Genomic DNA, 25528 nt, shown 5'->3' with positions numbered 1-25528 from the left:
ATTTTAATAATAATAATAATAATAATAATAATAAGAAGAAGAAGAAGAAGAAGAAGAAGAAGAAGAAGAAGAAGACATATTTTTTAAATGAATATGACTCTCTTCTAATTTGACAGTTTGAGATGGTGGTTATGCTGTCTGTGTCCCTCACAGTGCAGTAAAGCTGGGTGATGACGCCACTCTGTGGAGCTGTGCAGAACCACAACAAGATGCGCTCTGTTGACGTCATCAGTCTGCGCCTTACGGAGGAAACGTGGGGAGACGGCAGAGTAAAGCAAGGCGGAGGAGGGTGAAGCGTCGCTCCACGTGAATCGGTGTGAACATGGCGTCGATTCAGGAGCCTGAGGTCCAGTTCGCTCAGAGATTAGCCTCCAACGAGAAACCCATCCGGACCAGGGCCATTAAGAAACTGAGGAAATATATAAATGCCCGGTCACAGAAAGCGGCGGGTAAGCTAGCCTCTCCGATTTAGCGTGCTAGCCCTGGCAGAGCCGGCTAACACCAGCTATAAATGCTTAAACTAGCATTGTTTCTACTTTAAAGTGAGAACAGTTGTAACAAGACATAATGGTGATAATCTGTTGGTTAGTTTTCAGACTAAAAATATCTGTTGTAAAGTGAGCTGACGCTCTTTGTGTTCAGTCAGTAGCAACCTGTTCACACGTGTGGATGCAAGTTAGCTTTGAGGTCAAGAGCTCATCATTGTAGCTAACAGAGCACCAATTAATGTAGCAATGATAACTGGGATAGTAACATTTCTACTGATAGTTTAGTGGGTAAATACGCTGTCAGCTATCAGAAAGTCAGTAGAGGTTAACGATTAAGTGTCTGATCAATCAAATGTGTTGTAGTTAACTTGTTCTGGCTCCAGGACATGTATTTCAGTGATGTGTCCTTTGTACAGGTGGATTCACAGGTGATGAGCTGCTCAAGCTGTGGAAGGGCCTCTTCTACTGTCTGTGGATGCAGGACAAACCGCTGCTGCAGGTATGTCTCACTGCTTGGTGGCACGATTCAACATGACTTTAGTGGTCGTGAGGGAAATCTGTCTTGGACATGTGGCCACATAAAAATACCGTCCATCCATCTTCCTCCACTTAATCCGGGGCCGGGTCGCAGCAGTAGCTGTCTGAGCAGGGACACCCAGACTTCCTTCTCCCCGGAGTGTCCTGGGTCTCCTCCCGGGGTCTCCTCCCGGCGGGACATGCCAGGAACACTTCCTGAGGGAGGCATTCTGGGGGCATCCGAAACAGATGCCCGAGCCACCTCAACTGTCTCCTCTCGATGTGGAGGAGCAGCGGCTCTACTCCGAGCTCCTCCTGGGTGACAGAGCGCTTCACCCTATCTCTGACGGAGCGCCCTGCCACCCTGCGGAGGAAACTCGTTTTGGCTGCTTGTATCCAGGATCTTATTCTTTTGGTCATGACCCAAAGTTTATGACCATAGGTGACGGTAGGAACGTAGATTGACCGGTAAATCGACTCTCTTAACCACAACAGATACAACGACCGCATTACTGCGGCTGCTGCACCGATCCGCCTGTGAATCTCACGCTCCATCCTGCCCCGAAACTAACGTTCAAGTACATGAAACAAACCCTAATTTCACGTCCTCCTGATGTGCTGATTGAGGAATACATTTATTTTTACGCCTGTTCAGGTTTAATTTCCTGTATTTATCTGGACACCTGTATAATCTACCTGATGGAAACAGTTAGTATACTGAATGCAGGATATAAGGAGAATTTATTGGAAATGTACAGACTCATGCAGGTGTGTGAATGCAGAACTCACTCATTATAAGCAACCTTTGGGCCTTCGCTTACGAATGATTGCACTCGTTTCTCAAGTGCAGTTGTTTGTCTCCTGTCTCCTGCCACACACCAACACAGGCATCCTTTGAAATAGCACAATTAATGGTATTTTTAGCAACTTCTTAGCCAACAGTACCAGAGACAGTGTGGGAGAAATATGAGCAAAACAAAGAGTGAGAAAGAGACTGAAGGACTGAATTTAACCTTGTGGGGACGATTAAGTTACTTGGATTTACAAAAATGAAGTGGCTTCTTATGAACTGTAAAATAGATCTACACATATGTTGCACATATAGTATAAACTAATCCGGTGGATGCTCTTATATTGGGAAAAGTTGCCTTTATTGGGCTTTTTTCCCATCTCTCCAGATCTCGCAGCACTTGTTTCTTTCTTCCATTTTCAGGTGTCAGTGTGGTTGAACCATTGTTCAGTGTGTTTTTCTCCTAATCATACAAAATAACACCTATTTGTAAAAATGTCTTTCTTCAGCCTAAAAGCTCAAAAGACCTGACAGAAAATGTTTTAGTCCTCTCAGCCAGTGCAGGTTTTGAACCTGAAGCTCACAGACTTTTCAACAGTGGAGTGTATTTTCCGTACATCTTTGTCAGAAACCTGTTAGTAATATTTTTCTAGCATTTCAGGGCCGTCTTTTCTGAGAGAATTTACCACATGAATGCTTTACATTGTCATTATTGGTTGAGTCTTGAAAAACACCTGTAGGGGTTTTCTTCTTTATTTTCTTGTTTTGTGATTGGACACTATCCAAATATTCAATGAGAAATGATACAAAAAACACCGCTCTGGGAGGCTGCAACAGGTTAATGTTGGTCACTTCAGTTTGATTAATCAACTGCACCGAAACTGACAGACTGGTTGTGAGCACTGTTAAAAATGAGGTTGCTTAATGTTTTTACAATAAAGAAATACTGAGTAAAACACTGTTTGATTGATCTGACTGATTTGCTATCGGGCAAAAAAATTCTTCCTGGGTCCCGATGAAATAAAACTTAATCATGTTCAGTCGACCACCTCTCTCCTCCTGCTTTAATATCTAACTCAGCCTTGACTTACGTTCTTCAGGAGGAGCTGTCGAAACAAATCTCCAGCCTGATCCACAGCTTCCAGCACGTAGACGGACGTAAGTTTATCACCATGCGATTCAGTAAAATCAGCCTTGAACGTTTTCACCATAATGATTTCGACGGTGTTCCTCCCTGCAGAGTTTTTGTTCCTGGAGAGCTTCCTGCAGACCCTGAAGAGAGAGTGGACCGGCATCGACAGGCTGCGGATGGACAAGTTCTTCCAGGTGAGTGTGACGAGAATCCAGGATGAGTTTTCACTCTGAACTAACTGAAGACTTTGAGGTCAACAAATAACCCAACACTTCACTCTTCTGTTCCCCATTTCCCTGTTTTCCAGTGCTTTTAATAAAGAAAAAAATAACAAAGACAAACTTGTCTTCTGGCGAGTGGCAGGGAATCAAATCTCCTGTTCTTAGCAGTTTTACCTGCATCGGCATGTAATCTTGGTATAAAATGGTTTTGAGATACAACTTCTCCGTCATCTCTGCTTTTTGGAAACCCTCCTGCTCTGCAGAAGTGATTCTACTCTCATCCTCTGTGTGATTGTGACTCCTCTTCGCGATGGTTGGTAAACCAGCTCTTTGGTGCATTAATGCCACAAACTGTTGCTTTCACTTTACGTGAGAACGTGGTAAGCAGTCATCTTGAGACAGCTGGATTTGCGAGATTACCTGAGAATCAAATGCTGATTGGCTACATAGTCTGTTCAGATATACAGCAGAGATGATGGAGGATGAGTCCCACAGTGATGTCGGCAAACCACAGGTCGCCCTTATTCTGTCGGTTTGAACATTACTGGAGAAAAACAGATAAATAGAGGAAAGTGTGTCAGCAGAGTACATGTGATCATATCAGTGGTAGCTGTTGAAGGTCTGGTTTGAGAATGTTTTACATGTTTCAATTCATTTAAATCCCCTGAATAACGATGATTATCTTCCTCCGTGTCTCTAACAGCTGGTTCGCTTCATGTTCAGACAAACGTTTGAGATGCTCAAGAGGAAAAACTGGGACAGCAGGTAATTTATTAAAAACTGTACGTACCAAACCTTTTATGTCAGGTTCATGTCGCATTTTTAAGAAGGTAACGGTGTGTTTCCTCCTCAGCGTGGTGTCGAGCTTCCTGGAGTTGCTGACAGCTCAGCTCCTGCAGAGCAGCAGCGGAGCGCCCAGCGGGCTGCAGCTTCACATCCTGGACCTCTACATGACTGAGCTGGCAGCTGTGGGCTCAGCAGAGGTACAGAAACACAGAACAGAACTCTGTCAGTGTCTCACACGCTGCAAAACTTTAGATGAAGCCTCGTGTTCACGCTAAAGTTTGGACAGAAACATCAAGTACAGTCAGTTTGACGTCAGACTGTTGCAGCCTTCAGCTACTGAAGCATGAAACTGGAAGTAAAGCTTCTGTGTGAGATCTCAAGCTGAAAATCATAGTTTTCTGCTCAGCTTGTTAGTTTCCGTTTCCTTTCCCTCTGTTCTGTTCCTCTACATCATTTTAAGAATCTTTGTCTGTTGCAGATTGTTTAATTTGATCCATAACTGATCATTTATCTGACTCATCTTTATGATTTTCTGCTGATGGGTTGATCTGTCAGTCGTTCTCCAGTATGAGACGACACGTTGACTCTCCAGTGATCTGTACATCTTTATTTCCTCCTCTCAGCTCACTGCCGATCAGAACTTGATATTCATCGAGCCGTTCTGCAAAACAGTATCCAAAACAAAAGAGTAAGTCCACATCAGATCAGCTGCTCTGCTTCGTTTATTGTGAGGCTGTTTCCTGGTAATGTGTCAGATTTATAATTTAGCGCAGCTCGTCTGACTCCTCAGCGTCCGATCACTGTGTCGTCTGTTGCTTCTCCGTCTCTCCAGTCGGATTCTATTCAGTGGCATCTGTACCAGCATTTTCGGCACCATCATCGATCAGGCTCCCTTCGCTATTGATGACTTGATGAGGGAGGTGAACGCTGCTCAGGCTTCAGACTCGGACTCTGGACAGGCGTCTGAAGAGGAAGACGAAGAAGAAGAAGTCGAACTGAGCGAAAAAACAACAAGAAAAGCAGCCGACAAGAAGAAGACAGGGAAACAGATTAACGGTACGTGTTCAGAGAAAACTGCACATAAATCATTTACTCTTTATGCTGACAAATCTCAAAGTGCTAAAACCTGATTTATGGCTCCACACTTTTGATTAGTTTCTCTCGGCAGAAATTAAAGAGTCGCCCGACATTTTGAATTTTTGCTTTGATGAAGAGTTTCAGTCGTCTCCAAGATAACGAGGCGCTGAGCTGCTTCAGCTACGTCACATCCTCCTGACTGTGACGTGAGAAATATTTTCTTTTTGTACTGAATATATAATCATGGGATATTTGATATCCTGTATAACAACAGGAACTCCCTTTTTTTTAATTCAAGACTAGCTTGTTAACGTCTCCTGGAGTTAAGAGATTAGTTCAAACTAAATCTATGATGTAATTTCCAAAACATTGGTCTGTTTTTGTTTGACTCGACTTGACTTATCGGTCAGTTAACTGAAAGAAATGAGTAGCCGACTATTTTGATAAGATTGGTGGTTTCAGTCTCATAACAGAAAGTGATTTTAGTGAATTAAATTGTGCCGGTTTCTTTGTTTTCAGGCAATAAATCAGATGAGGAAGACGAAGATGAGGACGAACTTCTTCACTTGGAAGAAGACTCGGACACAGAGGGACCCTGTGACGAGGACATCGGACCGGTCCTACAGGTGACGCCTCTCTTCATTTATATTCTTTATTCAACCTGTAGTTTTAAAACCACTGCTGAGTTTTTACTGTAACGCTTCTTTTACTTTATTCTCCACGTTTCAGAAAAGATAATTTGACGTCTGTGAGCGGATCGTTGTTCAGAATAATTTTCTGTTTGATTCGAGTTTCTGCAGACTGATAGTTTGATCGAAGTGAAAATTGCTGCTCGTAGGGAAGAAAATAGTCGTGGAAGCCGAGGCTATGTTTTTAAAAATGACTTGCAGGAATCCAAAGTGCTCTGAGGAAATTGTCTGTCGGTGTCGTTCATCCTCAGCAGGTTCAGATCAGAACAGAGTTTGTCTCTGTGTGTGAGTTGGACTCATCAGGTGTCAGACTCACGTGATGCCGATGAGTTCATTAAGTCTCTGACGAGGTATTTTTTTCTTGTGTTGGTAGTTTGATTACGCAGGTCTGGCGGACAGGCTGTTTGGGTTGGCGAGTCGGAGCGGCACGCCAGGCCGCAACAGACAGAGACTCTACAGGATCATCAAAGTGTGAGTAGCAGCTCCGACTCTGTGAGGTTCATCGTTTACCATATTGGTTCTTTACAACTCGGGTTTTATTGTACTCGCTGTGTTTGAGGCGACAGATGATTTTCCAAGCAGACATTTTGACCTCTGGTAGCAGGAAGAGCACAGGTGCAGCTAACTGAAGGCCGCAGTGTTTTTTCTCTCCTCTTCTGTACTTTAAAGATGCTTCATGAGGAACTGAGATTTGGCATTTTATTGTGAATCAGTAATCTGTAGTCCCGATGTTATTCAGTCAGTTCTGTACTCGCTTCTCGCTGTTGCCACAGACTTTTATCTAACCACTCCCTCCTCACCATAAGAGGAGGGAGGTGATGAACGCTGCCTCCAGGTCCACGATTAACAAAATGTACAGCAGCCACATTTCAACCAGCAGAGGGCGATCATTATTATATTTCTAGGGCAACATGTATAAATCAGATACTTGAATTACATCACTAAACTCCTGTTAACATCAGTGTTTTGGTGGATTTGTTACTCTGTGAGATCCAAAATAAGTAGCTGACACTGCAGGTTTCTAAATATATATTTGTTGTTTCATTTGTTTTTTATTATGTTTAAATTTTTGGTTTGTAATGAATGAATGAATGAATTCATCAGAGCTGAACAGTGTCCATCTGTTTGATTGCACTCGTCAAACTGTTCCTGTGAGTAACAAAAAGCAGATAATAGAGAAGCTGCCGGCAGCCGTCTGTCACCACGTCTGAACGCAGCAGGAGCTGCAGACCGGATCGTTTCCCTCCAGGTTTCACTGAAGTGTCGCGTAGAAAACAAACAGCGTGTCCGTTTCTATCACACCTGTTATTTTCTGCCCAGCAGCTAAAAGGTTTCTGGTCTCTGAAAAAACAGAATGAAAAATCAAAACCATTCATCCTGCAGAAGAACGTCAGATGAATTCGGCCTCATGTCTGATGCTGCTCCGGTCGAGGTGATGATTATAGATGAGACGGAGCCCGGAGGAGTCAGAAACTCGATCACACCTGGATTTACTGCTCTGCTGCTCATCAGCCAATCAGCATTCAGCCAGCACACAGTGTTTAACCCTCCGATCTGCTCTGACGGTTCTGGTTCTGAAATCTGCCTCTCTGGAGCCTCTTCTGCTCCGTCAACCATCTCTGCTTCAACCCAAACTAACATATTTTTCTTCTCTCTCTTCATGTTGGCCGACAGACTGCGTGACCTCAGTGAAGGTAGGAGCTGATGATCCTTCTTTAGTCTGCATTAAATCAGACTGATTGACCTTTGACCTCACTCCTCACCTGCTTGGATTTTCCTGTCAGGTATCTTCCCTCAGGATGAGTATCCAGAGGAAGTCTCCACGGACGAGGACGACGACATGTTCGGCAGCCGGAAGAGGATGAAGCGGACGGGAGGTCGCGGAGAGGACGAGGAGGACGGAGCGCCAACATCCAAGAAGAGAAAAGGTTTCACCTTTTACCTTCTAACTCACAAATGTTCAAATCTGAAACATTTTATTTATTCTTCAGGCTTCTCTTAACTTTCACACATAAAAAAGAGTCGCCCATATAAGCACAGTAACAAACATCTACTCAGATGTGACACAATTATAGTTGATTACTGAAGGACTCACAAAATGAAAACAGTTATCTGATGTCTCTGCCCTCATTCAATGTGACAACAGACTCAGATGAGTCTCTTGAGTGTCTGTTGAAGAAAATAAATCCTTGAACAAAATCAGAAGACACTACAAACACTGGCAGCACTAACAGGGAGTCGGATCAGCTCATTTTTATTGGTGTGGACAAAAGCAACAGAAAGACAGCAGCAGGTTTCAGCAGGTCACAGTCGTGTTTCTTTTATTCAGTGTTTTCAGTTGACATGGAAAACACAGAGGAGGTTGAGAGTCTCTGTTCCTTTACATAATTCAACATGTGGGAGGTCGAGTCCTGCGCCCCAGATGTGTCCCAGCACTTTGACACAAACTCTTCTGTTCTGTGCTGCATCGCTGAATGCTGTAAAGTCGGCTCTACAGTTTTATTTGTGTATCTCAAATTAACGTTTCTCAGCCGGCCGTAGAAGCTGCAACATGTCACGCTCCTAGAAAAATACTCTCAGAGTAATGAACCTCGAGCACCTGACGAAGTAAAATACCAAAGTTCCCACGTCAGACTTCATGAAGTTGCTTCCAAACTTTCCTCCTGACGTAGTTTCTCCCGCAGAGATCAGTAACAGTGATTCTGGTTCTGACGATGAAAACTTGTGGCGTCAAAGTCTTCAGACGTCGTTCTGCGCATTGAAGCTCAAACGTCACATTTGAGGAACAGAATCACTTTTGAGTTTTAAGTTTTAACATCTGGCAGAGAAACATGACGGCGCTGCACCGACCTGCAAACCAAATAAAACACAAAATATTGGTGTGATTTTTCATCAGACATGATCCTGTCAGTGTTATTTGTTGAATTGATTGTAAATGCAGCGATTATTGATTAAAGGGATTACTCAAGATGGACGAGGATTCACAAACACGTGTCCGTTTGTTCGTCTCACAAACGTGATTATTCCATCATGAAATAAAAGAAACATTTACACTCTGTAATTGTCCAGGCGCCACCCTGTTAATCATCGTTCTGTCAACATAAAGTATTAATTAACATTCAGAAAACCGATTGTTGACATTTGTGAATTGATTCTGAATCGTACGACAGAAGAATCCACATCCTTACAAAAATCATTTTTTCTTTCATTGACCTTTAATGAGCACAAAACAGATTGTGTTTGAATCTGAAATGTGTCAGTGAGCTCACATATTTGACCTTTTTAATATACTTGGATAACTTTCCTAACTGGTGACATTTAACTTGAGCAGGTCCCTCGGCTGGTTTCACTACCTCGTTACAGCGGTGATTTATTTCCCGTCAGAAACTGGAGCGACTCTGATCCATCGGCACAGACGTCTGATTTTAAATGGCAGCTTCGCTCAAACGACTCAAAAGTGCTCAGTCTTTAAAACATAATAACCAGGCATTTTTCATCAGTTCCTGCATTCAGACGTGAACGTGTAATTACACTCTGGACAACTCTGCTGTGATATGAATACAGATGCAGACGGGACTGAACGTCTGTCACAAAGCGTCAAACTTTAATTTCTGTATCATTTCAAACTGTTTTTAATCAGTTTCTGAGATTCTTGCAGCCACCAACTAGAATTATAATCAGGTAGAAATTACAGTCGCACAACCTCCTCAACATTTTGTCCTTTGGAAATAGAGTGAAGTACATTTTCTCTCCTTTTCATTTAATGATGAGAAACGTTTGACTGATCTCTTCTGTCTCCGCTGATTCAGGGAAGAAAAAGGAGACGTCGACACTCAACAAGCAAGACAAAGACTCTGCAAAAGATGACAGTGAACCGGCCGACTCAGCCGTGAATAATGACAACAAGAAGAAGAAGAAGAAGAGGAAGAAGAAGAAGAAAGCAGGAGAGGGAAGTGAAAGTGCTGATAAAGAAACTGAAGGCTCACAGGCAGAGAGCGCCGTCTCATCTGTAAAAGTCACTGATGCTTCGTCAGAAACTCTTCTTCTCTCTGAGGTGAAGAAACCCTCAGTCACCGTCACAGAGGAAACCAGCGGAACAACTCCCTCCACGACTGACGACAAGACTTCTGAGGTCGAACCAGAACCAGAGACGTCATCCCACGCCGATGCTACAGTCTCGGGGAAGAAGAAGAAGAAAGGGAAGAAGGCAAAGTTACAAACAGACGAGACTGTTGCTGAACTGCAGGTCGTTGTAGAAGAAGAGAGCACAGCGGCCGGTCCGGAGGAGACGACCACACCTGAGACAGAAACCACAACTCCTGCCAAGAAGAAGAAGAAGAACGCTCAGGAGGAAATACAGGTTAATGGTGTGACCACAGAACAAGACGGACCAGAGAAACCAACTGATGCTACAACTCCAGGCAAGAAGAAGAGTAAGAAGAAGAGCCTGAAGGCGGATGAAGCGGTGACGGTTGAGGCTGAAGCAGAAGTCCAGGTGGAGGGAAAAACCAGAGACACTGAAATCACTTCAGTTGTTGAGGAGGCATCACAAGAAGCTGCTGCGGCGCCACTTAAGAAGAAGAAGAAGAACAAGCAGGAGGAAACGACACCGACTGTGGAGGAAAGCGTCGTAACACCACTGAAGAAGAAGAAAACGAAAAACAATCAGAAACAACCCACAGAGGATGTGGATGGAGCGGCGGCAGCAGAGGAACCCCCGCAGCTGGAGGATGCTGGGACACTGCCGGTCACCGTGACATCAGCCAAGAAGAAGAAGAACCAAGCGGACGAGATCAATGATGAGGCTGAAGATGATGAGAAACCAGCCAAGAGGAAGAAGAAGAGGAAGATCCCCGTGACGTTCGAGTACGAAGCCGACGAGCTGGAGGCAGCTGCAGCGATCAACGGCCTCGCTGAAGAAGAGACGAAACTGGTCAGTGTGAGTGTTCAATCTGATGTCAGACTGAATCAGCTCTGAGACGTATTTAACTTTCAACCGACTGTTTGTTTCAGGAGGCTGACGAGCCGTCCACACCTCTGAGCGGTAAGAGGTCACAGAAGAAGAAGAAGAAGATGGCGACACCGGGGTCTGAGTTCATCACATTTCAGAACAACGCTGCCGTCCCGACGCCGCTCTTCTGTAAGACCAAGGGAAGTCCCAGCACCCCGCAGACCGGCAAGAAGGTAAACAGGAAGAGATCAGCAGGGATTTAAACAAAACAAGGTGATACGTACGAATGAGACTCAGAGTCTTGATACACGGAGGAAGTCTGGGTGATGATCAGTGAACGTCTTTTTTTTTCCCTGTGAAGTTTACTGTTTCAGCGCAACTATAATGAACTTTTTAGTATTTTTTTGATACTTTAATTTTTATTGAAGTATTTTAAACATTTAAATAAAAAAATTACATACCTTTTGAATTATACATTCCATTGCAGAAATAGATAATTTAAACATCTGTAAAGGAACTGAACAATAAACAGAGTAGCTGTCAAGGTTACCGGAATTTACTCTACTCTAAAACAAAAAATTCAGACAAAACACTCTTTAAGCAATCTTCACTGTGTCATATTGCATCAATTTCTCCCACTTTATCAAGAAGATATTCTCTTTCATCCTAAGCCGATGGGTCATTCTCTCCATGATGTAGACCTCCTTTATGATCTCTATCCACTGATTAGTAGTGGGGGGCTCGGCCCTGTACCAATTTCTTGTTATTGCTTTTTTGGATGTGACCAGTAGCACTTTGGTTAAATATCTATCTTTTTCTGGAACACAATTTTTCAGATTTCCAAGATACATAACCTTGCAGTCCCTGTGTATTACGTATCCCAAAATATCTTTCATTATGTTCTGCACATTTTCCCAGAACGGATTAAGTTTATCGCACGACCAGAAGATGTGTGTATGATTTGCATCTCTCTCTCCACATAACCGCCAACATGCATGTTGGGAACCGGTTTGTTTACCCTTCAGTCTAGGTGTAGTGAAGTAGCGGGTCAGGTTTTTCCATCCGAATTCTCTCCATGTTCTTGAATTTGTAGTTGTGTGTTGTATTTCACACATATCTTGCCATTCTTCTTGAGTTATGTTTTCATTCAGTTCCCTCTCCCATTTTTCTTTAGTAGAAGCAGCTTCTGAGTCTCTCAAATTTTGGTACAGTACTGAGACCGCCTTGACTTCAGTTCCATTATATGTCCTGGTCATTATATCAAGCACCCCATTCAAAGTTTTCACAATGTGTACTTCTTTTGCAAAATAATCCTTTAATTGTAGGTATCTGAAATGGTCCCTGTTTTCTAATCCATATTTTGTCTTTAACTCCTGGAAGGTCAACTTTTTAGTATTTTTTAATTGCTAATATCAGCCTGAAAAACTGCGTTCAGTTGAGTTCATGCATCTACAAGTTTCAGTCGCTGACTGCTTCGTGTCTCGCGTTAAAATCCAAACAGATGATTAAACTCCACGTTAGAAGAACTAATCTGTTGAAATGAGCCAGAGGAGAACCAGATCTGTTCTGTGAAGTTAAAGAAGAAACATTTGAATTTGTATTTTAGCATTTCGTATCAAAATAACTTAAATGGTCAGTAAACGCATCAGACTTCTTTTCTTTGTTTTTCTTCCACAGAAGAGTCAAACTCCCAAATCTGAATCCAAGAAGGTGACGTTTGGGCTCAAGAACAATAAAACAGCTGGTGAGAGATTCGATATGTTTTAATTAATAACAGACGGATTCAAACGATGCAGGGCGTCGACACTAATCTGTGTTTTATTCATTCATTCATTCATTCATTCATTCATTCATTCATTCATTCTCATCAGAGTTCAGGAAGACAGACCGCAGCCTGCTGGTGAGTCCAGACGGGTCGTCACGAGTCCCGTTTGACCCGCAGCAGAAACCAAAGTTTGGTGTGTTAAAGTCTCCGGTCTCCACCCGGGTCAAGAAGACCCCCAAGAAGACCGCCGTCAGTACTCCGAAGAGTACTGCGAAGAGTACTGCGAAGAGTACTGCGAAGAGTACTGCGAAGAGTACTCCTAAACGTCGCCCGTCAGCGGCAGACTTCTTCTAACGGCCTCGCTGACGGACTGTAGATGAAACTCCTCTGAACTCTTTGACAGACTGATTTCAAACAAACTTGTTTTGGAGATTTATAAAGAAGTATTTTTATGTTTATCTGATATCCTTCCATGTTCCTTTGTGCCCGAGTGACTCCAGCTTTTAATAAAAGTTGCTCATTCCAGCTTTTCCAATTTTATCTCTTCATCAGTTTGTGAGTCTTTTTTTTTAACACTTAAAGTCGTATTTTGATCGAGGACGACCGGCGAACACTCGTCTTCAACCGAGCCTGAAGACATCTGAAGAACGTGAACCTCGGTGTGACACCAGGTTAAAATCACTCTTTGGACTCTGAACACCTGCAGCTTTGTGTTTCATGACGTCAGAATGAGACAATATTAAGTTTTATTCAAGGACAACATGAAGATACTAATTCATGTACAACAACTTCCTCACAATCAATAATTCGTGATCAGGGGGTTATTTTGGATGAGCCTAGAAAGGTGGCGGGGTCTGCCACATGTAAACAAAGTGTTTGTTCAGTTTATTTCAGTCGGTGAAGATGTTTCTCTGCTCCTTTAAATACAAAATCAGTCAGACAAACATCAGGACGTTTGTTTTAATTGTATTTTTCTTGTAATATATTAATTCTGTTGTTGGGAACTCGATCGTTGCTTCTATATTGTTTTCTGCTTCCTGTCTGCTGCTTCTGATGCTGCGTTTCAAAGTGATTGCAAAGTGTTTCATCATGCAGAGAAATGGTGAATCAAAACCTTTTAAAGATCCTACATTTATATATTAATAGATATTTTATAAGCGCTCCATGGTCAGTGTGTGGTGGAGGAAGTGACTCCAGTCTGAGGTCAGGAGGAAACACTGAAACACTGTTTTTTTCCTCTCAGCAGAAAATGTAGTTTTTTTACTCATCTGAAGTTGAAGCGGAGTCAAAGTGGAGTGTGACCTTTTCAGCAGCTCAGATAAGGAATATAATCCAACAACAACAACCAGAAACACGAACAACCTCCTGATTGTTTCAGACGGCCGTCGACTTGAAGGAGAAACAGCAGCACTTCAGAATCACAAAGACGCTGTGAGCTGGAAAACACGGTGAGTCCTCATCATACAGTCTCACATGCTCCAAGTTCAACTTGAATAACAATATCAGTGAATCTAAACAATTAACACGTTTTTCTAATTAAATATCCAGGCGCCTGGTAAAAAAAACAAAAAACAATTAATGACTTCATGATACCAGTAACAGTTATACCTGCAGCATTAGACTCATTATAGTTCTTCATTTAATCAGTCAAACCAACTTTGTGCAGATAAAACAGAAACAAACTCTGAGGTGGAGAAACAGCTGATACAAAGAGCTTAAAACTACATAAACGTGAAGAATTTCTACGTTTCCAAGGAAAGTGAGCTGCCATCTTAGGATCTCCGGCGTGGAAGGATGATGATGATGATGATGAAGAGCGGCACGTTTTGTTTGTTTGTCACTATTTAATGATAAAACTGACTCAACATGTTGCTGAAATGTTCGACTGGTCTGTTGGGAACAAGAAGAGACAGTTTCTGTTTGACTTGGCCAAACTTAACTTGTTTATTTGTGTTAATTGCAGCTTGCTGATGTGTTTTTTTTGTGGAGACGGTTTGTTGGACTTGTAGTAAATTGCTGGTTTCAGCCTGATGAAAACCACCTGATCAGGAGGAGGCGAGCTGTCAGCTGACGACGTGTTTATCAGAGTCCACAGGCGTCGAGTCAACTCAAGACCAGGAAACATGAATCGAGCTGTCAGCGACGTGTCATCAGCAGTTTGACATGAAGTCTGAAAAACATCTTTAAAGCAGAGACGTCCGTCACTGATCTGAGACTCACACAGATGTCAGAGCTGAGTTTGTATGCCTGAGCCGGACCAGACGGCTCTGCTGTGTTTGTACCTGAACAATCAGAATAACACGAGGAATATGAAATAACACCTCGCTGATGTCAGGAACTCACAGGTGGCCACAGCACACAATCTGAGGTGAGATATTTACTGTGAAGTCCGTCTGGAGCAGAGAGGAAGGTGGGACGGCGTCACCACGAGCAGCTGATCTGATCTGCAGAGCCCTGCAGCGAGCTTCGATCTGTCTTTGTTGTTGCTGTGCACTTTAACACACGGATCAGAACTGAGCTTGTGTTGGTCCGGTTTGATCAGCCTGGATCAGCTGTAAACATCCGGCCCGCTGGAGATGCAGGCATGTGCACATCTCTCTGGATCATGTGTGCTAATCTGCACACTGAACCTTTAAAATCTAAGCAGCACACACAAGTAGGGCACGCTGCTGTTTACTGTTGCATCATGGGACATCTGCATCATGTTGTGTCCCCGATAAACAGAACAGAACTCAAACCAAGATGTTTGTCTGACCTTTGATTAAGAAATTGCTCCAATCAAACTGTGTGAAATTATCACGAGTGGTGGCGCCGTGGCTTAGTTGGTCAAAGTGCCTGTCTAGTAAACAGGAGATCCTGGGTTCAAATCCCAGCGGTGCCTTCTGTGGCTTTTTTCAAAGAGGTTAGCAGAGGAATAAAAACCTCTATTATCTGATGTGTATTCAATGTGACTTTGTGCAAAACACAACCTTGACAAAGACGAGCCACGATCTGTCGAGTGCATCACCCAAACATTGTCTCTGTGGCGCAATCGGCCAGCGCGCTCGGCTGTTAACCGAGAGGATGGTGGTTCGAGCCCACCCAGGGACGAGGACTCTTTATTCCTGTACAAACACACTGACAGGCAACTATCTGAAGTTAGTTGTCAAGCAGGACTCTTGTCCAAAGACCCAGTGCCACAATGTCCCTTGGCTTCACAGGGAATTTCACCTTTTGCTCTCCAGAGCCCTGAAAGGTTTTTCCCCCGCTGGATGCCAGTGTACAGCTGAAGGTCTGTCTGCTGAGTCGAGATCTGGAAAAACTGCTCTGAGCAAAAAGCTCATCTATGATCTCTCGCCAAACATGTTTGATTTGATTTGGTGTGATTTCATGCTTCATGTAAGACTCTGTGAGAGGACTGAACGTGAGGGCGCCGTGGCTTAGTTGGTCAAAGTGCCTGTCTAGTAAACAGGAGATCCTGGGTTCAAATCCCAGCGGTGCCTTGCTTGGCTTTTTTCAAAGAGGTTAGCAGAGGAATAAAACCTCTATTATCTGAATTGTATTCAGTGTGACTTCAACCAAAAGAAAGTCCTCTGAAAAAACATGGAAATGGAAAACAGAGACATGATTGATAAGAAAACAAACTGATGTTTTGTGTTTTTGTCTTGGAAAGAACAATGAATGGTGTTTTTTCTTTGACAGGTAGTTTGTTGGCACTCTACTAGACTGTGGGATCATTCCAGTTAGAGGAGATTCTTTGATGACATCAGTAGTACATGTTGTCTGATCATAGCAGAACCGATTTCAGAAGAAGACGAGCCACGATCAATCGAGTGCATCAACCAGAATGTGTCTCTGTGGCGCAATCGGCCAGCGCGCTCGGCTGTTAACCGAGAGGATGGTGGTTCGAGCCCACCCAGGGACGAGGACTCTTTGTTCCTGTCCAAACACACTGTCAGGAAACTATCTGAAGTTAGTTGTCAAGCAGGACTCTTGTCCAAAGACCCAGAGCCATGATGTTCTTTGACTTCTTGGGGAATTTGAGAGGCGTCTGGCTGCAGTCCTTTCGTGTCGGGTTGCTTCCGGTGCCATCTCCAGTCTCATGAAAAAAACTAACTTTTTCATCGTCTCCCCAAGCACTCGGGTGTTTTTGGCTTTTTATTACCGTCGTGACAACAGTAAGTGACTGATTTCATTTATCCAAAAAAAGTTCTGAATGCACGGGTCTTGCATATGTTTGCCATGATATATATCATTATCAATATGTGTAAATCTAAAGCACACAAATTACTGAATGTCACACGTGGATGGGCTGTTTGTTTTTTTAAATTTAGTTACGTCAGCGGTGGCTAGCATTAGCTCCTCAAGCTTTATGGTAGCACTGGCTTTTTTCTGCAGATATCGTAAGCTAACTGTATATTTATAACTGTGTGTTCAGCTTTGTTCAACTTTTTTAGTTAAGAGTTTAGCACAAGCAGGGGTCTGAAGATGTTGACGTCGTCCAAATGAAGATAAAATAAAGATTTAAACGCTTGCAATTGTTCAGGCTGCTCGGTTAAATGGAATAAGAAGTGTTCACCCGGTGTGTAAAGGTCATATAAGATAATGTTGTTTAAGATGAAACGTATGTTCTGTGAGCTTAACATCAGTTTTTCTGTGATATGTAGATGCATCACTCAGTTATTCAGGCAGATGGAAGACGTACAGTGGAGCGCAGCACAGCTTGTTGTAAGTTCTTCCACTGTGGCACCTTGATGCACACATCAAATACACCATCACATTCAGAGGTATGTATCTTTGTGTGTCTGTGTGTGTTCTTGTGTCTTGTTAGTCATTAGCTAATTAAAAGTGTTTTTTCTTGACTTGCTCTTAAACAAAACATCTGCAAATGATTTGAGACTGCAGGAGTGGAGGACACTTTTATTGCCTTATGTGTGACAGAAGCATTATTAGACGGCCAGACATGGAGGGACACCTGAAGGCTTGTCAAGGTGCCACAACATCCTGAGCTGCTGCTCACTGTGAGCCGACCGTCGTCCATCAGACAGCTACACCTTCACCCTGCTTCACCATCCACCAGCCCACACGACTCCTCCTCTGCAGGACTGACTGCTCCTCCTCCTGACACAGTTTAACAGCATAATGTAAGATTAAGATGGAGTTCATAACCTGGCACCGTATAAAGCTGCTGCTGTGTGTGCGTGTGTGTGTGTGTGTGTGTGTGTGTGAGAAAAGGTTTGTTCTTGACATAATTGCTTGCTTGCTGTGTTTGAAAGACAACTTTATCATTTTAATAGCTTCATTGCTAATTCTCAATGCAGCTTTCTTTCAATTTTATAAACCTTTCTCAGTCAGTAAGTCCTGGATGGTAGAAAGAGACCACTGGTTTGGAAATAGAGGTGATGGTATACACTATTTGTTATCTATATGTGATGTATGAAAAGTTTTTTAAGTGGTGTAAAATTTTTTCATTTCATTTTTTCATGATAATTTCTCTTACTCGGGGTTTCCAAGACAGCTGTACAGAAATGACTGTGGCGTCTTCATGTTGATGGTCGGAGACATTATTGGTCTTATTTAATTCTGTGTGCTAACAAGATGTTAACATGAAATATTCATGTTTTATTCATAGTATGCCCTTTAACACCGAACTGGATGCCCCTTATGATGTCACTGTTGTGAACTGACCCGCTCATTCAAATTAAACTCAAAATCCCTCAGTAACATTTAATCTGACACACATGAACAGTGGTTATTTATTTTCCTTCCTCAGGTGGACACGCCGGTGGTGATGTGTTATGTTAATGCAGAACTCTGACTTTGGAAGGTGAGAGCACAAAAACGTTGACATTTAACTGACTTGGAAGTATCATCACTTTATCTCTGTTACACCTGTAAGACATTATTTTCTCTCTTGAACTCTTTTTATTTGAGCCATGGCAAAATGTTTGCCCACTGGACAGACGCTCCAGAGGCCATCCAGCGAGATGAGGTGTCACCAGAGGAGGATGGATGACGTCACTGAGGTCAGAGGTTTGGGTGTGTGAATCAGCTGCTGTAGGTTAGTTCAGAAGTATCACCACCTGAATGCACAGAGGGACAGAGCCGCTTTTTGATGAGTTCCCACAGTGGCACATGTTGTATTAAGAGAAACTTGGACTCTGGGAACATAAGAATGACCCAAGTTAGGTGTGTTTTTCCTTCAAGAATGCTGTTGCCACACTGTGTCATTTCTCTTATTTGATCCACCACTCGGTCCTTTTTTTTATTGGTGTCTTCATGCTTCATGTAAGACTCTGTGAGAGGACTGAACGTGAGGGCGCCGTGGCTTAGTTGGTCAAAGTGCCTGTCTAGTAAACAGGAGATCCTGGGTTCAAATCCCAGCGGTGCCTTGCTTGGCCTTTTTCAAAGAGGTTAGCAGAGGAATAAAACCTCTATTATCTGATGTGCATTCAATGTGACTTCAAGGAAAATGTAATGGATCATGAACGTCCTCTGGAAGAACACAGACATTAAAAACAGAGACATGATTGATAATAAAACAAACTGACTTTTTGTGTTTTTGTCTTGGAAAGAACAATGAATGGTGTTTTTTCTTTGACAGGTAGTTTGTTGGCACTCTACTAGACTGTGGGATCATTCCAGTTAGAGGAGATTCTTTGATGACATCAATAGTACATGTTGTCTGATCATAGCAGAACAGATTTCAGAAGAAGACGAGCCACGATCAATCGAGTGCATCAACCAGAATGTGTCTCTGTGGCGCAATCGGCCAGCGCGCTCGGCTGTTAACCGAGAGGATGGTGGTTCGAGCCCACCCAGGGACGAGGACTCTTTATTTCTGTCCAAACACACTGTCAGGAAACTATCTGAACTTAGTTGTCAAGCAGGACTCTTGTTTGAAGACCCAGAGCCACAATGTCCCTTGACTTCACAGGGAATTTCACCTTTTGCTCTCCAGAGCCCTGAAAGGTTTTTCCCCCACTGGATGCCAGTGTCCAGCTGAAGGTCTGTCTGCTGAGTCGAGATCTGGAAAAACTGCTCTGATCAAAAAGCTCATCTATGATCTCTCGCCAAACACATTTGTTTTGATTGGTGTGATTTCATGCTTCATGTAAGACTCTGTGAGAGGACTGAACGTGAGGGCGCCGTGGCTTAGTTGGTCAAAGTGCCTGTCTAGTAAACAGGAGATCCTGGGTTCAAATCCCAGCGGTGCCTTGCTTGGCTTTTTTTCAAAGAGGTTAGCAGAGGAATAAAACCTCTATTATCTGATGTGACTTCAAGGAAAATGTAATGGATCATGAACGTCCTCTGGAAGAACACGGACATTAAAAACAGAGACATGATTGATAAGAAAACAAACTGATGTTTTGTGTTTTTGTCTTGGAAAGTGTGTCTCTGTGGCGCAATTGGCCAGCGCGCTCGGCTGTTAACCGAGAGGATGGTGGTTCGAGCCCACCCAGGGACGAGGACTCTTTGTTCCTGTCCAAACACACTGACAGGAAACTATCTGAAGTTATTGCACTGCTCTTCTTAATGGGCCTCCCCAACATTCAGCGGTCGCTTATTTCTGTATAAGTGACCACTGCTAAGCATATCTGACCGTTGTCAAGGAAAGTGGCCTTTTTGCTTCTGATTCACTTATTTCGTATCACTCCGTGCTCTACAATCTTTGCTCCGCGAGTAGTCCGGTCACTTATCACCCCAGCGTGTTCGGTCGCTAAGCGATGTCAGCTGATCTGTCGTCTACTTCATATCGGGGAAAACTACTCCTAGGCCACTAGTATGGATGAGTTTCACATTAACTTGAATATTCTTGGAAGATACGGTGATTTCAACTCGTGGCACAAGGCTGATGTGTCGTCACCAGTCAAGAAAAGAAAAAGAGAGGAAAGCAGCAAAGAGGGAGAAGAGAAGCGGCGTCGGTTTAGTGAACTATTTTTCTCTGCTGAAAAACACTATGAACGGTAACAAATACATGGTAAAAAGACACACTGTGTCAAGGTTTGTTTGTGTTGGCAAGTAACCGTGTAATAAGTGGGATGAAGTATAGAATTGTGGTCATTATCGCGAAAATAAGTCCCTTCAGGACGAATCAGACCGGTTCGTCCTGTCAGGACTTATTTTCCCGATAGTGACCGCCGTTCTATACATTATCCCTTACTTGTTAAGCAGGACTCTTGTCCAAGTCTCTTGACTTCACAGGGAATGTGAAGTTTTGCTCTCCAGAGCCCTGAAAGGTTTTTCCCCCACTGGATGCCAGTGTCCAGCTGAAGGTCTGTCTGCTGAGTCGAGATCTGGACAAACTGCTCTGAGCAAAAAGCTCATCTATGATCTCTCGCCAAACACATTTGTTTTGATTGGTGTGACTTCATGCTTCATGTAAGACTCTGTGAGAGGACTGAACGTGAGGGCGCCGTGGCTTAGTTGGTCAAAGTGCCTGTCTAGTAAACAGGAGATCCTGGGTTCAAATCCCAGCGGTGCCTTCTGTGGCTTTTTTCAAAGAGGTTAGCAGAGGAATAAAACCTCTATTATCTGATGTGACTTCAAGGAAAATGTAATGGATCATGAACATCCTCTGGAAGAACACAGACATTAAAAACAGAGACATGATTGATAAGAAAACAAATTGATGTTTTGTGTTTTTGTCTTGGAAAGTGTGTCTCTGTGGCGCAATCGGCCAGCGCGCTCGGCTGTTAACCGAGAGGATGGTGGTTCGAGCCCACCCAGGGACGAGGACTCTTTATTTCTGTCCAAACACACTGACAGGCAACTATCTGAAGTTAGTTGTCAAGCAGGACTCTTGTCCAAAGACCCAGAGCCATGATGTCCCTTGGCTTCACAGGGAATTTCACCTTTTGCTCTCCAGATCCCAGAAAGGTTTTTCCCCCACTGGATGCCAGTGTACAGCTGAAGGTCTGTCTGCTGAGTTGAGATCTGGACAAACTGCTCTGAGCAAAAAGCTCATCTATGATCTCTCGCCAAACACTTTTGTTTTGATTGGTGTGATTTCATGCTTCATGTAAGACTCTGTGAGAGGACTGAACGTGAGGGCGCCGTGGCTTAGTTGGTCAAAGTGCCTGTCTAGTAAACAGGAGATCCTGGGTTCAAATCCCAGCGGTGCCTTCTGTGGCTTTACTGCAGAGATTTGTGTCCCTGACAAATAGAATTGAATTCAAACAAAAATGTTTTCTGACCTTTGATTAAGTAATTTAAGATAGGAAAGTGTGTCTGTCTTCAGTTTCTTCAGAAGCTGTAGAACAACGTGTCGTCTGCATCAGACGGCTGAAGTTGAAGCACCTCTCTGAAGTTTCGAAGACACTGTGTTACCTATAATTTATGATTTATTTTTCCTCTCAGGTTTTTCTTTTCATCCTTCGCTACAGCTGCTACACATCAGAGCCGCATCCTCGTCCACAGAGGATTTGAAAGTGTCCACTCCGGTGATGTGCTGAATCTCTCATTGCTTCCTCTCAGCAAAGGAAACAACACGACCTCCAATATTAGAGAGAAAATTCTCCTGTAAATGGATGAAAAGCTGCTGAACTCGTCCATTTATCGGCCTGCTGAGCCGCCATGAAAGATTCCATCGAGCGGTTCGTCCACTTCACAGTAAATGCAGCTTTTTAGAGACATTTTTATAAAAAAACACCTTTTTCTCACAAGACACAGACGAGGCAGCATCACACGTGTCTGAAGGATGTTTGTTCAAATGAATATACATATATACATATATAGTTAGTAACTGAGCCAATATATGTTTGTATTTGTATTTCATTCCTCAGCTCCTTATTTCAAATACCAAACCAATAAAAACTGTCAGTGAACTGACTCATACCTCAGATCTTTTCCTATAAATGTCTCGATGTGAAGCAGGAGTGGAGAGCCGCTGACCCAGCTGTCAGATTACTGCCTTTTCATTTCTCCACCGCCGCCAAGAAGGAGAGCAGCGAAATCACATCTATTGTCCGAATCCACTGGAGGTCAGAGAGGCGGAAACAACCCCCGAAAGCTGCACAGGAGCCGTGTCGTTTATTATAAGTACCTCAATCAGCTTATGAACTGAAGCAGACTTCCACATAATCAGATGGACTTTGATTCTGGGCCTTTCAATCATGTGGCGTTTTGTGTGGAGGGTGCTGCGCCGGGTGAATTCTCTGATTGGCTCCAAAATAAACCAACATTTTTCAGGAGCCATGAGGAGAAAATTTATAGTTCGACTGCTGATGTGAACTTCACAAACCTGCAGGCACAAATGGAAAGATGGAAATCATGCTGTAGGTTTGACTGTCTGAAAAACGCCTCTCTTGCATATTAGATAATGTTTGTAGTTAATAGTAATAAAAAAACATGATTTTAATGTCACTAATCTCCCACCAACATGAAACCAGAGCAGTGACGGGGATATAAAGGAGGGTGGACGATGAACCGGCCTGCGTCAGTGGTGACTGTGTTGTTGTTTGTGAGTCTTTGTGTCTCAGGTTGTGGTGTGACCGTCTGGACTGAGCGGGACAAACAGTCTGCTGCTGCTCTTCATTCTTTCACATCCACAGTGAGACTCTTCTCTCTGCCGCTCAGTCTGAGCAACACCACAAACAAGCACATCACACCCCGACTTCATGAGAAGCGGCAGGTTGAAACGAGGTTTCGCAGGTTTAATCAGAGGAGAAACCAGCTGACGAACCTCAGGGAGGTTTTTATTGCGAGGCAGCCGGCGTGTCCGTCTCCACCATCAGCACCGATGAATCCACAGAGTGACAGATGCTCGTTCTTCCTGCCGCTTCTCGTCAGAGGATCCTTTTCACTTTGTGTAAAGGGAGAACAGAAACACACGTGATTCACACCAAGCTGCTGACACTTCATCGACTCCCGGTGTGACTTCCTGTTGATTGGAAAACGACTGGTGTCGAAGAGATGAGGAGGAGCAGCTCACAGCATCATGGGAGAAATGACGTCTGTGCTGTAAACAGACACATAACGTTTCATTAATAGATTTTATAAAGATTACTGTTTGGACATCTCAGTTTGACAAAATGTTCAAATTTGTACATTTCAAAGCAGCACATTGACTCTTCTACAAGACGTGTGATGTCGTGTTCACAGTGAGGAGACAATGAGACATTTTCAGCCACGTTTGCAGAGACAACACCTGAAACTTCAGGACGAAACGACAGGATATTTATCAACTGTGTTTGTGACAGCTGGATGTTTGTGGCAGGACGCTGGGACGTTTTCCAGCTGTGTTTGTGACGACCAAACTGTGCGATTTTACTGAAATGTCAGGATGTTTTCCAGCAATTAACTGGACATTTCTGCCATGTTGGTGACAACAGTGTATTTTGCAGACATGCACATTTCCAGCTGCATTTGTGGGGACAAAACTGGGTGTTTTAAATGAGCAGTTAGCACATTTTTTGTTGGCCATGTTTGTGGTTTGATTTAGAAACAGGACTGAAGTGAACTTTGAACTCTAACATCCAGAGTGAAGTCTGAACGTCCTGCCTCACACACTGAAGTCTCTTGCCTTGTTTGTGTGTGTGGTCATTGATTTTCACTGGCATTTACTTTCAGCTCCTCTGTGTTCTCACAGGTGCTGAAGGAAAACAAAGGATTCATTCTGAGCCTTCAGCTCTCGTCCCTTGTTTCCTGCACGCCTCTGAATTTTAATTTGCAGCCGTTGTTCTTGTTGCTGTTGTTGTCGACGCGGACGTTCCTCTCAGGCTGCCGAGACTCGAGCCGACTGATACTCACGCAGCGGGTCATGGTGATGGATCGGAACGCACCTGTCCACCTGTCATATGTCAGATTAAGTCAGTCCACAGCTGACGCCTCTGGGACTGTGATGCGTTCACTGACAGCTGCACACTAAAACAAAGGTATATCCATGATTGTATCTGCAGTCACGCTCATGCACATCAACATGAATGAGCCTCATTTATAAGATCTTCTACCTGTCGTCATCTCATTTACCAGCTCAGACGAACTGAAGCTGGATCCCGACCTGCTCACCAAACCTCAGTGATGCAGCGCTGGATACAAAATGTTTTGGAAAGACTGAAACCAGAAGAGATGACGAGCCGTTGTCTTCGTACCTTTGGCCACATTTTACTATCCTGACAGTCTGGATAAAAAGTAAAAAATCACTTCCACTGTCTAAAAAGGTAACCGACTGCGTTCCAGTTGCTGTTTCTGTAGGAAAAATTGCAGAGGAGGAAAATGACGACCTGCAGAGATAATCCTGATTGTACATGATTTCATGCTGCCTGACAGGTGGAAGCTGAGGCGGGTCGGAGTAACGCTGCTGCTCACAGATCTCAGGAAGTGAGGAGGTCTCTGACTCACCCCGTCATTACTCAACATTATGGACTGTGCTTATCCAACTAACTGAGCTCCAGATCAAACCAGTTGGTGGTAATAAAGATAGGCTTGAAGCTTGAATATAATTCAACAGCGTGAAGCTCCGATTACTGTGACGACTGTGTAAGAACAAGGTCGTTAAAAAAAGTTTGGGGAGACAGCAGAGCCGGGTGCTTTTAACAAGACATTTGGACACTTGTAGACACAAAGCTGGATATCTAAATGAGACGCCAGGACATTTCCAGGTGTGTTTGTGTTGATAACAGTCCTACTGGTCGCATTGTTCCTTTAAATAAATGAATTAAAGACTAGTTCAGTGTTTTCTAATGTCAGATTTTTTCTCCCATTTCCTTGAAAATGGAGGTGACGGAACACTACCAGTCTAGTTTGATGGTATTTCTGTCATCTAACTTTCACGTGTAAGATTTATTCTCAGACAATGTAGAAACCAGATAGATAACACAATACAAACATTATATTTGGAGGTAATGGAACACTACCAGTCTAGTTTGATGGTATTTCTGTCATCTAACTTTCACGTGTAAGATTTATTCTCAGACAATGTAGAAACCAGATAGATAACACAATACAAACATTATATTTGGAGGTAATGGCCGTGGAGACACACAGCTGCGAGCAGGCAGAGGTTTGGAACAACAAGATCTGACATGAAACTGAAACGGGAAACAGATCGATGTAAGACAACAAAGCTCAAAATAACGAGAGATATTGGAAATCAATAGTAATGCCGTCAGAGTCAAGACAGGGAGCTCCTGT

General features: G+C 43.4%; 1 protein-coding gene, 1 long non-coding RNA gene and 11 other non-coding genes across 15 annotated transcripts in view; 12 read left to right on the top strand and 1 right to left on the bottom strand.

Moving 5' to 3' along the window:
* Nucleotides 1–183: 183 nt before the first annotated feature.
* On the top strand, nucleotides 184–12955 carry LOC119025452 (ribosomal RNA processing protein 1 homolog B-like). 3 transcript variants are annotated; one of them, XM_037109014.1, is made up of 17 exons: nucleotides 184–449; nucleotides 905–987; nucleotides 2895–2952; nucleotides 3035–3120; nucleotides 3851–3912; nucleotides 4001–4130; nucleotides 4557–4621; nucleotides 4766–4989; nucleotides 5530–5636; nucleotides 6073–6170; nucleotides 7374–7393; nucleotides 7484–7627; nucleotides 9509–10632; nucleotides 10713–10883; nucleotides 12328–12394; nucleotides 12522–12667; nucleotides 12704–12955. In XM_037109014.1, the coding sequence occupies exons 1-17, from the start codon at nucleotides 323–325 to the stop codon at nucleotides 12767–12769; spliced, it is 2778 nt and encodes a 925-aa protein (XP_036964909.1). In that variant the 5' UTR covers nucleotides 184–322; the 3' UTR covers nucleotides 12770–12955. The 3 variants fall into 3 exon arrangements, with proteins under 3 accessions (XP_036964909.1, XP_036964910.1, XP_036964908.1); XM_037109015.1 differs by having other exon boundaries at nucleotides 12522–12674; nucleotides 12711–12955; XM_037109013.1 differs by having other exon boundaries at nucleotides 185–449; nucleotides 12522–12955.
* Nucleotides 7641–25528, bottom strand: part of LOC119025460 — an 18150-nt gene continuing 262 nt past the window's right edge. The window contains exons 2-3 of the long non-coding RNA XR_005076826.1: nucleotides 22233–23354; nucleotides 7641–8549 (exon numbers count right to left, since the gene is read on the bottom strand). This is a non-coding gene — a long non-coding RNA (uncharacterized LOC119025460). The remainder of the gene's footprint in view (nucleotides 8550–22232; nucleotides 23355–25528) is intronic.
* trnat-agu lies at nucleotides 15223–15296 on the top strand. The gene has a single exon. It is a non-coding gene; the product is annotated as a tRNA-Thr (tRNA).
* Nucleotides 15432–15505, top strand: trnan-guu. Its single transcript has one exon. It is a non-coding gene; the product is annotated as a tRNA-Asn (tRNA).
* Nucleotides 15824–15897, top strand: trnat-agu. The gene has a single exon. It is a non-coding gene; the product is annotated as a tRNA-Thr (tRNA).
* Nucleotides 16246–16319, top strand: trnan-guu. The gene has a single exon. It is a non-coding gene; the product is annotated as a tRNA-Asn (tRNA).
* On the top strand, nucleotides 18713–18786 carry trnat-agu. The gene has a single exon. It is a non-coding gene; the product is annotated as a tRNA-Thr (tRNA).
* Nucleotides 19148–19221, top strand: trnan-guu. Its single transcript has one exon. It is a non-coding gene; the product is annotated as a tRNA-Asn (tRNA).
* On the top strand, nucleotides 19539–19612 carry trnat-agu. Its single transcript has one exon. It is a non-coding gene; the product is annotated as a tRNA-Thr (tRNA).
* Nucleotides 19789–19862, top strand: trnan-guu. The gene has a single exon. It is a non-coding gene; the product is annotated as a tRNA-Asn (tRNA).
* Nucleotides 20807–20880, top strand: trnat-agu. The gene has a single exon. It is a non-coding gene; the product is annotated as a tRNA-Thr (tRNA).
* Nucleotides 21056–21129, top strand: trnan-guu. The gene has a single exon. It is a non-coding gene; the product is annotated as a tRNA-Asn (tRNA).
* trnat-agu lies at nucleotides 21447–21520 on the top strand. Its single transcript has one exon. It is a non-coding gene; the product is annotated as a tRNA-Thr (tRNA).

The sequence above is a fragment of the Acanthopagrus latus genome, chromosome 9 (assembly GCF_904848185.1).
Source record: "Acanthopagrus latus isolate v.2019 chromosome 9, fAcaLat1.1, whole genome shotgun sequence".
NCBI classification, from domain to species: domain Eukaryota; kingdom Metazoa; phylum Chordata; class Actinopteri; order Spariformes; family Sparidae; genus Acanthopagrus; species Acanthopagrus latus.
The sequence above is the reverse complement of the archived record's forward strand: the minus strand, read 5'-3'. Positions and strand labels throughout refer to the sequence as shown.